General features: G+C 48.7%; 1 protein-coding gene across 1 annotated transcript in view; it reads left to right on the top strand.

Moving 5' to 3' along the window:
• Window positions 1–13,630, top strand: part of GXYLT2 (glucoside xylosyltransferase 2) — a 65,793-nt gene that overhangs the window by 18,002 nt on the left and 34,161 nt on the right. The window contains exon 2 of the mRNA XM_040360998.1: window positions 11,197–11,380. Coding sequence (XP_040216932.1) covers window positions 11,197–11,380 — 184 coding nt within the window. The remainder of the gene's footprint in view (window positions 1–11,196; window positions 11,381–13,630) is intronic.

Genomic DNA, 13,630 nt, shown 5'->3' with positions numbered 1-13,630 from the left:
GGGGCACCAGTCTTTGATGGGGGCACCAGTCTGAGTGTGGGTGAACTTAAACTGTATCGCTATGCTGTGGTTCCTGTAGGCTTTGTGTGCGTGCAGGGGGGGTTGGGGGGCCTCTATGTCCATTTTGCTTGGGGCCCTCCACAACTCTCCATCCAGGAAGCACTTTGTAGATGAAGGCAGGTTGTCATCTCCACAACTGTCGATCCAGGAAGCACTTTGTAGAGGAAGGCAGGTTGTTATCTCCAACTGTCCATCCAGGAAGCACTTTGTAGAGGAAGGCAGGTTGTTATCTCCAACTGTCCATCCAGGAAGCACTTTGTAGATGAAGGCAGGTTGTCATCTCCACAACTGTCGATCCAGGAAGCACTTTGTAGAGGAAGGCAGGTTGTCATCTCCAACTGTCCATCCAGGAAGCACTTTGTAGATGAAGGCAGGTTGTCATCTCCATAACTGTCGATCCAGGAAGGATTAAAATCCCATTTCGTAAATCGATCATCTTTACGTCCTCTTCGGCAGACGATGATGAGACTTTATCATGTCCTCATCGGAGGATTCTGAGACTGATCCACTATTACTTTGGTATGTGAGGCTCTTTTATCTGTCAAATCCTCAAAATAGAAATGGAAAGGATTTCCGTTTTTCCCCGCGCTGGAATCGATGTTTTCACCAAGCTGCCTCTCGCTGCAGAGGATGACACTTGATAAACAGCTTGTCTAAGCAGATGTGAGGGATGGAACGTTTTATACGGCGGTAATTGATCGATCTGCCACAAGGAAAATGGATACAAATGTGCTTTTTGATTTGCTTTTTTTTTTTTTCTCTCCCCTCCTGGTAATGGTGAGGGGGAGAGACGCTGCGCAAATTCCTCCTCGATTATAGATCTTGTGTTTTTTTTTTTTTTTTTTTCATTTTTGCAACCGAGCCAAGAAGAACTCCGGGCTGATTACAAACCTGGTTAGATTGTTCTTAACCACTTCCATACCGGGCATTTATACACCTTCCCGCCCAGACCAATTTTTAGCTTTCAGCGCTGTTGCATTTTGAATGACAATTGCGCGGTCAAGCTACACTGTACCCAAACTACATTTTTATCATTTTGTACCCACAAATAGAGCTTTCTTTTGGTGGTATTTGATCACCTCTGGGATTTTTATTTTCTGCAAAAAAAAAAAAATTACTGAAAATTTTGAAAAAAAAAGTTTTTTTTTGTTTCTGTTATAAAACATTGTAAATAAGTACGTTTTCTCCTTCACTGATGGGCACTGATGGTACTGCACTGACTGGCACTGATAAGGTGGCACTGATGGGCACCAATGAGGTGGCACTAATATGCGGCACGGATAGGCGGCACGGATGGGCACTGATAGGCGGCACGGATGGGCACTGATAGGCGGCACGGATGGGCACTGATAGGCGGCACGGATGGGCACTGATAGGCGGCACGGATGGGCACTGATAGGCGGCACGGATGGGCACTGATAGGCGGCACGGATGGGCGTAGATGTGCACTATTGTATGTGTTGTACTAATGGATGCCAATCAGTGATGCCCATTGTGGGCACTGATTGGCATCCATTGCGGGCACTGATTGGCATCCATTTTTTGTGTTTTTGTCATCCCTGGTGGTCTAGGGTGGCATACATGTGTGTTTTTTTTTTTTTGCATCCCTGGTGGTTCAGTGGGCATCCACTGAGGGGCTGTGCTGATAATCGATCAGCACAAACCCCCCCGTCACAGGAGCAGCCGATCGGCTCTCCTCTACTCGCGTCTCACAGACGCGAGTGAGGAAAAGCCGATTACCGGCTTTTCCTGTTTACATCGTGATCAGCCGTGATTGGACACGGCTGATCACGTGGTAAAGAGTCTCCGTGAGAGACTCTTTGGCTGGGTTCACACTACTACACTACTTTCATCCTACTTTGCTCTGTGTTCAATGTTTCCCTATGAGAGCGTCTTGTAGCGTCCTACACAAGTCGGTCCGACTTTGAAAATGCTCCCTGTACTACTTTTGATCCTACTTCAGGCCCATTGAATATCATTGAAGTCGGACCAAAGTAGTATCCTGTTCATGAAAGTAGGATGGATGTAGGACCAATGTAGGATAAATGTAGGACCAATGTAGCAGAGCAAAGTAGGATGAAAGTAGTGTAGTAGTGTGAACCCAGCCTGATCGGTGTTGCGTAGTGTCAGACTGACACCCTGCAACACCGATCGACGCGATGCGCGCCCCCCCCCGGGGGCGCGCATCGGCTCAATATCCTCAGGACGTCACATGACGTCCACTCAGGATATTGAAACCACTTTGCCGACGTCAATATGTCATTGGCGGGCGGCAAGTGGTTAAAGCAGAACTCCAGCCAAAAAAATAACAAGACAAAAAGTGTCTAGCCCATTAATTACTTGAGTACTAGTATGTCATACCCTTACATTAGCAGGCCATCTTTCAATGCTGTGATACTTTGACTGACAATTACAGTAAAATCTTGGATTGCGAGCATAATTTGTTCCAGAAACATGCTTGTAATTCAAAGCACTTGTATATCAAAGCAAATTTCCCCAAAAGAAATAATGGAAACTCAAATGATTCGTTCCACAACCATTTATTCATAGGTCCTTCAGTTTATAGCCCATATAAAACGGTTATAGCAATGTAATTGTGTAACCATAAAAGTCCATCCGCAAATTGAAGCCTCCACAAGGGGATTAGAAGCAAAATTCAGCTACATAGTATAAAAAAGAGAGGCGCCTCTAAAGCCGTGTACACACGATCGTTTTTTCCGATTGAATCTGACTTTTTTTATCGGACAAACCAATTGTGTGTGGGCCCCATCAGTCTTTTTTTCCATCGGTGTAAAAAAAAACTGCTTTTGCTGCAATATTAATTTTCAATCCAGAAATCTCCCTCTGCAGTATTTTATTTCTGCCACTAGGTGTCATCAGTTTGATGGCCAGCCTTATTTATTCCACTTCCTCTGAGCCCAGGTCATCCTGGATTTGCACCAGTCTGTGACGGGACAGTGAAAGGAGAAGCAACACAGGGATGAGCTTAGTTCTCGGACACTCTGCTTTCTCTTCCTATCAGTATGCGTCTTTTTAGCACATGAACTGATTGTAGGGTGACCACATGTCCCGCATTTTGCAGGTCTGTCCCAGGCACATTCATTTCAGGACAATACAGTGTCCCGGAATGAAACTGACACAGCCCCCCCCCCCCCCCCCAGGCCAACCTGATGTCCCCAAAGAAGGCCACCACATCACTGCTTTACTCACTGACAGTGCTCGTCCTGGCTGGGAATGCCTGGAGGAGCACAATCCCCGCCCCCTGCTTGTGATTGGAGAAATCATAAATCCCGCCTCTTGTGTCCAATCACTGTGCTGTGATTCGTTACAGCACAAGCTAATTTTTGGGAAGGGAGGGTGTCCCTGATTAGTAGTTTGGAAATGTGGTCACCCTAACTGATTGGCTCCTTGTGTTGCTTCTTTCTGTCACACTCCAGGCCTTGCTGTACAGTAACTAACAAAGGCTAATGCCTAAGGAAATTTCAGCACAGGACATGGGGTGAGGAATATAGACAGCTGCAAAGTCTGGATTTAAAGTGAAGTTGCTTTGGCCTGTATGTACACAGCACAGGTTCTCTTTAAGCCCATCTATTATTTATGAATGGATGCCTTTCGCATGATGGCACAATCCTTCAAAAAATATCTGCAGGTTGTTAATCCAGGAGCGTGGCGTAGGGCTTTTATCACCCAACAGCTCCTTCTAATAATTCACGGTGTAACACTAAAAAGCTGCAAGGTAAATACTAATTCACATAAACGAGCTCATCCAATATTTATACCCCTCTGAAACAGGAATTTAATTAAGACCTAAGCTCTTCTCTACACGTATTGATACTTGGCGTGGCGTGCTAATTGGGAAACCGTCAGAAGGTAATTCTACATCACACGGAGTATTAAACGTATATCACGAAACCAGTGACTGCCACTTGAATTCATTCTCTAAATCAGTGGTTCTCAACCTACTAGTGCCGTGACCCCTTGATAAAATTTCCCAAGTTGTGGGGACCCCTAACAGTAAAATTATTTTCGTAGCGTGGGTTGTCAGCACCCAAGACAAGGCAAGTAATTTTAGCCCCTAACCCGTGTAGCAGTGACACCTATGCTGAAATCAGGAGATGGGGTCTCCTTCAGCCCCTCCCACTTCACATTCCTCACCAGTCAGCTGACCTCTAGTGTCTGCCCCCCAGCCTTGACGTGAACTCAGTGGGTGGCTGTGAAGAGGCTTATTGGGTGGCCATAGGCTCCAGAGACAGCCCAGCTGGGCTGCCACGGGCTCCAGAGACAGCCCAGCTGGGCGGCCACAGGCTCCAGAGACAGCCGCAAAAAGTCTGGAAAAGAGCGGATCGGGGGTTCAGGAACAGCCCAGGATTTGGTGACCCCTGGCAAATCATCATTCGACCCCCCCGAGGGGGTCCCGACCCCCAGGTTGAGAACCACTGCTCTAAATGATAACTTCTGTCCAAAAGGACTGGTACTCTAATACCAGGCTTTCCAAACTTTGTACTGGAGGCCCACCAAGGCTGGGTTCAGACCTGTCAGGAACGTGCCCAAACTCTGCGTTTTTCTTACATGCTGCATTTTAGCAGATGACCTTTAGCAAATGCATCATTCATTTTAATGCCATCCCTATGCATCTACAAACATGTGCGCCAAACTGCATGGTGCCATTTTCAGATAAGAGTCAGCGATGACTTTTCTGCATTTCTCGCAGGTAGGGCAGCCCATTGATATAAACGGGTTGACCTACACATGATGCTCAGGAATGCATGAAAAATGGGCCCACGCTTGGTGGCACCTGTATGGGTGTGAGCCAAGCCCAAGGGCCCATTCACACCATTTTCTTCCCAACACAAGGACAAGGCAATTTGTCTTGTTTCAATCAATTTGGCAATTTGGCTTGTTTCTTGTACACCAGTGATCTCCAAACTGCAGGCCAAATGTGGCCCATTGCCTTTATCCTGCCCATGGGGCACTGATCCGATACCAACAATAGGGGATATTTTCTCCTACTGACACCAACAATGGAGCCCATTGACATCGACAAAGGGGTCCAATGACATCAACGATGGGTCACAATTCTTCCTAATGACACCAACAATGGGACTCAATAAACTGGGCACAGTTACTCCCACTGAAAATGGGGCGTTCATTTTTCCCACTGATGTCGGGACCTTTTTGACTCCCACTGACCACTGTCCGGCCCTCGTAAATGCTGAAGGACATTAAACTGGCCCTTTGCTTAGACAGTTTGGAGACCCCTGGTTTATGAGCTCATGCAGTTAGGTGAGGTTCAACTTCCCTCTCCTATACACAGATGAATCGCATTTAGGATAGACCCGCGCCTGCGGCCAAGTATACTTGAAGTCTAACAAGCAATCCAGAAGTAACAAGCACACAGGAATACGAGTATCAGAGAGCTAAAGACCAGTCAGCAAAGTCTGTGAATAACCGTCATCCTTATAAAGGCCAAAGGGCGCCAAGATGGCCGCGAACGAACATTCTTGTGCCGCAAGCGATTGCAACCATGCTGGTTATTGATGAGTGTGCCAGGCCTTTGAGCCAATCTTCCCCGGCTTATCCCATGACCGTATATGAGATGTTAGTGATTAGGTGTATGTAGAATGTAACACTCGTATAGATGCTTGTGACAATTTGTCTATTTTGTGCACTTGGTATTTGCCCCCACTTATGTGCAGCTTTTGTTGGTCACAAATTGCTGATCAGTGTCTCGCTTTGAAGATGAAGGGTTGCTTTGTGTCCTGTTTGATGCAACATTGTTTTTCAGGCTCCTTCCTGTTTGTAACTTAATTCCTCAACTGATAATACAATACAGAGGGGAAAAAAAGTGACTTTTTGCCAACTTGGAGAGGAAGTTGCGTGTCTATTGTTGTCTGAGGATGAAAACAATGAGATGAATTGTGGTGTCGGAGGAAGAGTCGCTGCACCTTCATGAAGTTAGGCTGTAGAGTAGTTGAAGGCTAAAACAAAAAACGCATTGTGTAAATTTGATCCACGCAAGTGCAGGCTGGTTGTATCGATCTACTTCAGTCCAACCAGCCTGAATGATTCTTTTTGTACTATTATCGTCAACAGCTATAACCAGCATCAGCTGGGAAACCTCCCTCTATCAGAATACAATAGTGCAGCAGAAGGGATTCGGTCGGGGTTGCTCTGTGCAAAACAATTGCACAGAGCAGGTAAGTATAACATGTTTGTTGGTTTATAATCGCTTTAATGTATGGCCAGACTAAAGCCTAGTACACACTATTATTATTTTTTTCGTTCAACCCAGGGGGGCTGAGTTAAACAAAAATCGCTGTTATTTTTAGTGCAGAAGGGGAGGATCGGGGAGTTGACAGGCAAGGAGGGGAGGAGGACAGAGGGAGGCACAGGAGAGGAGGGCTGCGTCTGACGGAAGGCGCATACTCTGACCACGGTGTCAGGGCTCAGCAGCCCTGATTATTGTGGTCAGTTTACAGGGGAAGGGCATAGCCAAGCAGGATCAGCCAGGTATTACAGGGGGCCAAATTTCACAGCACAAGCAGGATATGTATGTATGTGTGTATAGAGATGAGCTCATTACTGTGCTGCTTCTGCTTTCGCTGTCCAGTCACAGGCTGGGGTGGTTCTTGGACAGTTCGGGTTTGGAAGAAGTAGGTTGAATAATGCTGGTCATTAGACTGAGAACATTTTGTATAAGAGAATCGGTACTGCCGGGGTAAGCTCCAGATTAAAAGTGAATAGTGTCACAAAACCTGTGTTTTTTTTTTTTTTGTTTTTTTTTAATTGGCTATTATTCAGTCATTCATTTTCATCTTGTTATTTTTTTTTGGAGTTTTGCATTGAGATTAAAGTATGTATGCAGCCAAAACGTTTTTAGTTAGTGATAGTTTTTAGTTGGTCCCCACTGGAAGATGTCCTCTCCCCTGCTTCCCCGGTGACTACGGTAAAAATTAGAATTTTTTTAAATTTTCTGCCTCAATAATGGTGGTCACCAGAACAAACTGAGAGAATAATTCTCTCCAGTAATTACCTGACAAGGGTTCTAACTCTCCATTACTGTATCCAAAATGAAAAAACACAGGCTTGCCTATAGATACACAGTAAGGTAAGCCTGAAGTTTCACTAGTGTACCGAATTTAGTGCCTTTAGCCCGTGGCAAGCACCTTCAGGTGCCAACATGTTGAATTCCTTTTGCATTTAGGCTCCTTGGGGGCTTGGAATCCAGGGCTTCTCTGGTATGCATAGCTCCTAGGGTCAACGGCTTCAAAGCCTGGCAAAGTTGAGAAGATTAAAAGGTGGGAGAAATTGGGGTTAGACTTTTTAACCCATGAAACCTGTAAGTTGTGCAGATCATTTCTGGTTAGTAGCGTGTTCGGTTCTATAGGAATCCACTTCAGGGCGGTCTTTCTCAATCTTTTTACGCCAAAGAAACGCTTAAAATGATTATCAAGTCTCGGGGAACTCTTAAAATTTCTTCTTCAGGGGTCAGTGCAGGGCCAATCCTAGGGTCACAGATGCCTGGGTGCAGAAATATTTCTGGCACGCCCACATGGGCGTAGTAATCTTACTAACTCCTCCACTTTACACATGTTTCTATGGCTACGACTCAAACACAGAGATGCTCCCCTAAGAAGTCTTCATTAGTGTCCCCCACCAGAGCCCCCCCAGCAGATGTCCCGTATCGGAGCCCCCCCACAGCAGATGTCCCCCTTCAGAGCCCCCCAGCAGGTGTCCCCCATCAGAGCCCCACCACAGCAGGTGTCCCCCATCAGAGCCCCACCACAGCAGGTGTCCCCCATCAGAGCCCCCCACAGCAGGTGTCCCCCATCAGAGCCTCCCAGCAGGTGTCCCCCATCAGAGCCTCCCAGCAGGTGTCCCCCATCAGAGCCCCCCCACAGCAGGTGTCCCCCATCAGAGCCCCCCCACAGCAGGTGTCCCCCATCAGAGCCCCCCACAGCAGGTGTCCCCCATCAGAACCCCCCACAGCAGGTGTCCCCCATCAGAACCCCCCACAGCAGGTGTCCCCATCAGAGCCCCCCACATCACGTGTTCCCATAGATCAGTACTTGTCTATTAGATCCCTGTAGCTCGGGCGCGCTGGGAGCAAAAGCACTTTACAAGGGGAGGGGCATACGTGGCATCTTTGGTTACTTGGAGGGTGGCACTCGGAGAGCATTTCTGGGAGTGCACGGGATGTTTGGCAGCAGCTCCGGCCAACCCAGAAGCCTCTCATCACACCGCCTATGGGAGAAGAGCCGACACACGCAGAGGAGGCGGGGCATACAGGAGACTTCTCCATGGACACTGGACATAATTAATTAGTGGAGCCTAGTCCCGGAACGTGTTCTGGTACTAGGCCCCGCTGTGGTACCCAGCCCGGATTCCGGGGGCAGCGGGAGGTATGCGCTCTTGTCAATTGCCAGCGGAGAGAGCAAGCAGGATGGGGAACCGCAGCACCCGCTGCATGAGCTCTGCCCCTGGACACAGACAAGGAGGAGGGAGGGGAGCACTTTTGAGCATCTGCGCCCCCACATCTGCGGCGCCTGGGTGCGGAATACCCCGTGCACCCTCCCTAGGATCGGCCCTGGGTCAGTGGAAGGAATGTCCCTTACATTGGTAGTTGGTGAAAAAAAATCTCTCCCCTTACAGTGGTGGTTGGAATTACAGATAGGTAAAAAAAAGAAAGAAAAATTGTCATGCCACTGGCTTTGCCAAGTGGCATTAACCCCAGAACTATGCAGGCATCAGCAGATGGGAGGTCAATCAGCAACAGCTCAAGGAACTCCTAGCAACCTCTGGAGCGGGGATCGACAAGCTGTAAATCACAATCGATCAGTTGGCTGCGGGGAGCTGACAGGTGGATTGTGACCACGGCTCTGCCCCCCCACTCCCGCCTCCACCGCTCTCATGTTCTCTGCAGAGCGGATAGAGGGATGCATCGCAGTAATGGATGGAGGGCGGGAGTTTCCTCAGTGAATGGCTACCAGGCGGTCCTAGCAACCAATTATCAGCTTGTTATTATGAAATGTTAACTCTGGCAGCTCCCATGTCTGCCTTCCACCTTCCCAAAGCCCGATATAAGACCAAAAGAGAATGTCGTTTTTCAGTTTAAGAACCTCGACTATGGAACGCTTTACCAACTAATATCCGAATGGAAATTGATCACTTGGCCTTCAGAAAAAAACGAAAGACCCATCTATTCTAAGGGTCAAACTGGAGGAAAATGGAGGCCAAGCGCCTTGAGGCGATTCAGTTCGCATTTGTAGCGCTATATAAGTAATTCACTCACTCACTCACCCAGCAGTATGCCGTCTTCCTGATCTCCGCTCTGCTATACACACGCCGGTGGGTAGGAATTGCTACCTACACAGCGCTGTGTGTATGGGGGGGGGGGGTTTGATGTGATGGGGATAAAGGAGACACTGTTGGAGGGGGGGACAGAGAACAATACTGTGGGGGGGAGGTGATTGTGATTAGAAATGGACAGAGGCAATGCTTTAGGGGGTACAGGACACTACTGTGGGAGGAGGGGGGCAAGGGACATTACAGTGGGAGAGGAGGCGATTTGTTAGGGGGTACAGAACACTACTGTAGAGGGACAGAGGACACTGCTATGAGGGGAGCATAGGACGCTACTGTAGGGGGGTTATGTGAAGGGGGGTAAGAGGAAGCTACTGTGGGAGGTGATATGAAGGGGGGCAAAGGACACTACTGTGGGAGGTGATATGAAGGGGGGCAAAGGACACTACTGTGGGGGGTAGATGTGAAGGGGGTCAAAGGACACTACTGTGGGGGTAGATGTGAAGGGGGGGGGGGGGAAGGACACTTCTGTGGGGGTAGATGTGAAGGGGGGGCAAAGGACACTACTGTGGGGGTAGATGTGAAGGGGGGGCAAAGGACACTACTGTGGGGGTAGATGTGAAGGAGGGCAAAGGAGTGGACACTACTGTGGGGGGTATATGTGAAGGGGGGGCAAAGGACACTACTGTGGGGGTAGATGTCAAGGAGGGCAAAGGACACTACTGTGGGGGTAGATGTGAAGGGGGTCGAAGGACACTACTGTGGGGGTAGATGTGAAGGGGGACAAAGGACACTACTGTGGGGGTAGATGTGAAGGGGGGGGGGGCAAAGGACACTACTGTGGGGGTAGATGTGAAGGAGGGGCAAAGGACACTACTGTGGGGGTAGATGTGAAGGGGGGGGGCAAAGGACACTACTGTGGGGGGTAGATGTGAAGGAGGGCAAAGGACACTACTGTGGGGGTAGATGTGAAGGAGGGCAAAGGACACTACTGTGGGGGTAGATGTGAAGGAGGGGCAAAGGACACTACTGTGGGGGTAGATGTGAAGGAGGGGCAAAGGACACTACTGTGGGGGTAGATGTGAAGGGGGAGGCAAAGGACACTACTGTGGGGGTAGATGTGAAGGGGGGGGCAAAGGACACTACTGTGGGGATAGATGTGAAGGAGGGCAAAGGACACTACTGTAGGGGTAGATGTGAAGGGGCAAAGGACACTACTGTGGGGGTAGATGTGAAGGGGCAAAGGACACTACTGTGGGGGTAGATGTGAAGGAGGGCAAAGGACACTACTGTGGGGGTAGATGTGAAGGAGGGCAAAGGACACTACTGTGGGGGTGGATGTGAAGGAGGGCAAAGGACACTACTGTGGGGGTAGATGTGAAGGAGGGCAAAGGACACTACTGTGGGGGTAGATGTGAAGGAGGGCAAAGGACACTACTGTGGGGGTAGATGTGAAGGAGGGCAAAGGACACTACTGTGGGGGTAGATGTGAAGGAGGGCAAAGGACACTACTGTGGGGATAGATGTGAAGGAGGGCAAAGGACACTACTGTGGGGGTAGATGTGAAGGGGGGGGGGCAAAGGACACTACTGTGGGGGTAGATGTGAAGAAGGGCAAGGGGCACAAAAGGACACTACTTTTTATCCTTGCTTTCCTCCATGTTGTTCAGGTAGATCTCAACCTCTGAAAGGTTGCCTACCCCTGCATGGCTGCTTTATGGGATTCAGTATAAGAGTTTTATCTTCAACTGGGGGCCTTTAAGATGAAGAGGGATGTGTATAGTCTAATTAAATGGAACTCCAATTAACTGGTACATTTTCTTTCTTTCTGCAGAGTTCCCGAGCAAAAACAGAAAGTTTCTGTCCCGGTGGAATGGATGCATCTTGCTGTGGTGGCATGTGGGGAACGTGTCGAGGAGACGGTGACCATGCTAAAATCTGCTGTGCTCTTTAGTGTGAAGAAGCTTCGATTTCACATCTTTGCAGAAGACGAATTAAAACCAGAGTTTGAACGCAAGGTTGGTTAAAAATAAGCCTCTCTGGGTTGTTGGGTACATATTTACCCATTTTTCAGCCTTTCTAGACAGTGATTTGAAGGTCGTCCTCTGTTCTTGCAGTCTGTGTTGTGAAGAATTCTATTCTTGTGGAATTGTCCGTTTTCAAGAAAAAAATGGAAAAATGTAAATGCAGGATGGGTTTAGAATTTGCATAGTGGTGCTGGGGCTTACAGGGAACAGTGATGTCAGTCTTTCCTTCATGTGATTGGCCGTAGGGGCCTGAGTGCCAAATCTTAGGAGAAATGCTCATTATTTACATAGAGACTTTGTCACTTGCCCTAATCCTTGTTCCAGCACTGTACTCCTTTTTTCCCCCCCAAAAGCTCCAGCCTGTGGGTGGTTCCTGTCCTCTTTTCCCTGAAGCAACAGCCTGTGGGTGGTTCTGGTCCTCTTCACTCTGAAGCAGCGGCCTGTGAGTGGTTCCTCAGCGGCATCACATAAAAACCAGGGCTAGTAACCCTGCATTGTATGTGGTGGTGGCGTGCTTGCGATCGGTCCAGTTCTGCTTCCTCTCTAAGACGCTCCCTAATCCCTGTTCCACTTGCCCTAATGCCTGTTACAGCACTGTACTCTTTTCCCAGCCTGTGGGTGGTTCCTATCCTCCTCTCTCTGAGGCAGCGGCCTGTGGGGGGGGGTTCCGGTCCTCTTCTCTCTGAAGCAGCGGCCTGTGGGGGATTCCGGTCCTCTTCTCTCTGAAGCAGCGGCCTGTGGGGGGTTCTGGTCCTCTTCTCTCTGAAGCAGCAGCCTGTGGGGGGTTCCGGTCCTCTTCTCTCTGAAGCAGCGGCCTGTGGGGGGTTCCGTTTCTCTTCTCTCTGAAGCAGCCTGTGGGTGGTTTCCGGTCCTCTTCTCTCTGAAGCAGCCTGTGGATGGTTCCGGTCCTCTTCTCTCTGAAGCAGCCTGTGGATGGTTCCGGTCCTCTTCTCTCTGAAGCAGCCTGTGGATAGTTCCGGTCCTCTTCTCTCTGAAGCAGCCTGTGGATGGTTCCGGTCCTCTTCTCTCTGAAGCAGCGGCCTTTGGGAGGTTCCGGTCCTCTTCTCTCTGAAGCAGCGGCCTGTGGGTGGTTCCGGTCCTCTTCTCTCTGAAGCAGCAGCCTGTGGGTGGTTCTGGTCCTCTTCTTTCTTTGTTATAACATTTTTCAAACTGGTAATTTTTCTCCTTCACTGATTTGCACTGATGAGGAGTCACTGGTGGGCACTGATGAGGAGGCAATGATAAGGCGACACTGATAGATGACACTGATGAGGAGGCACTGATGGGCACTGTTGGGACTGTACTCATAATCAGATCACTGATAATCAGTGCCCTGATTATCAGTGTAGATTTCCCGTTCACACAAGCCGGTTATTGGCTCTCCTTTCCTCAAGCTGTCAGCATTAAAAAAGGAAAGCCGATAACCAGCTTGTGTTTACATCTGGATCAGCTGTGATTCAACATAGCTGTCCTCGTGGTAAAGGGCCACTGTGATTGGCCCTTTACCCTGATCTGTGATCAGCTGTGTTGCAAGGACACAGCTGATCACAGAGCGTGCCGTGATTACGATAGGACGTCATATGACGCCCTCTCAGAACTGGCTACGAGTAAGCATCACATGATGTGAAACATGTGAGCCACCTTTTTTCCTGTTCTCTTCATTTTGACTGCATCGCTTTGGTTGTTTTTTGGATAAAAAACATCGTTTTAAGGAGTGCGGCAGTCCAGGATCTTCTTCTATCCAATGCACCTGTGCATAGCCAGCACCTTTTTGGTTTGGTGGGGCGGAAGCAAAGCCAAGGGATCAGCAGTTTTTAGAGCGGTGTCATCTCTCATGCCGCGTACACATGACCGTTTTTCAGGTTGTAAAAAATGACGTTTTTTTTAATGTCATTAAAAACGATTGTGTGTGGACTCCAGAGCATTTTTCACGACGTAAAAAATGGGCATTAAAAATTTAGAACCTGCTCTAATTTTTCATGTCTTTTAACGTGCATGCTCAGAAGCAAGTTATGAGACAGGAGCGCTCGTTCTGGTAAAACTAGCGCTTGTAATGCAGGAAGCACATTCATCACACTGTAACAGACTGAAAAGCGCGAATCGTCTTTTACTAACACAAAATCAGCAAAAGCAGCCCCAAGGGTGGCGCCATCCGAATGGAACTTCCCCTTTATATTGCCGTCGTACGTGTTGTCTGACACCACGCTTTGCTTGAGCATTTTTTTTTCACGATCGTGGGTG

Source organism: Rana temporaria, chromosome 7 (genome assembly GCF_905171775.1).
Source record: "Rana temporaria chromosome 7, aRanTem1.1, whole genome shotgun sequence".
In the NCBI taxonomy this organism is placed as follows: Eukaryota; Metazoa; Chordata; class Amphibia; order Anura; family Ranidae; genus Rana; species Rana temporaria.
This window is presented reverse-complemented; position numbering and strand designations above follow the sequence as displayed.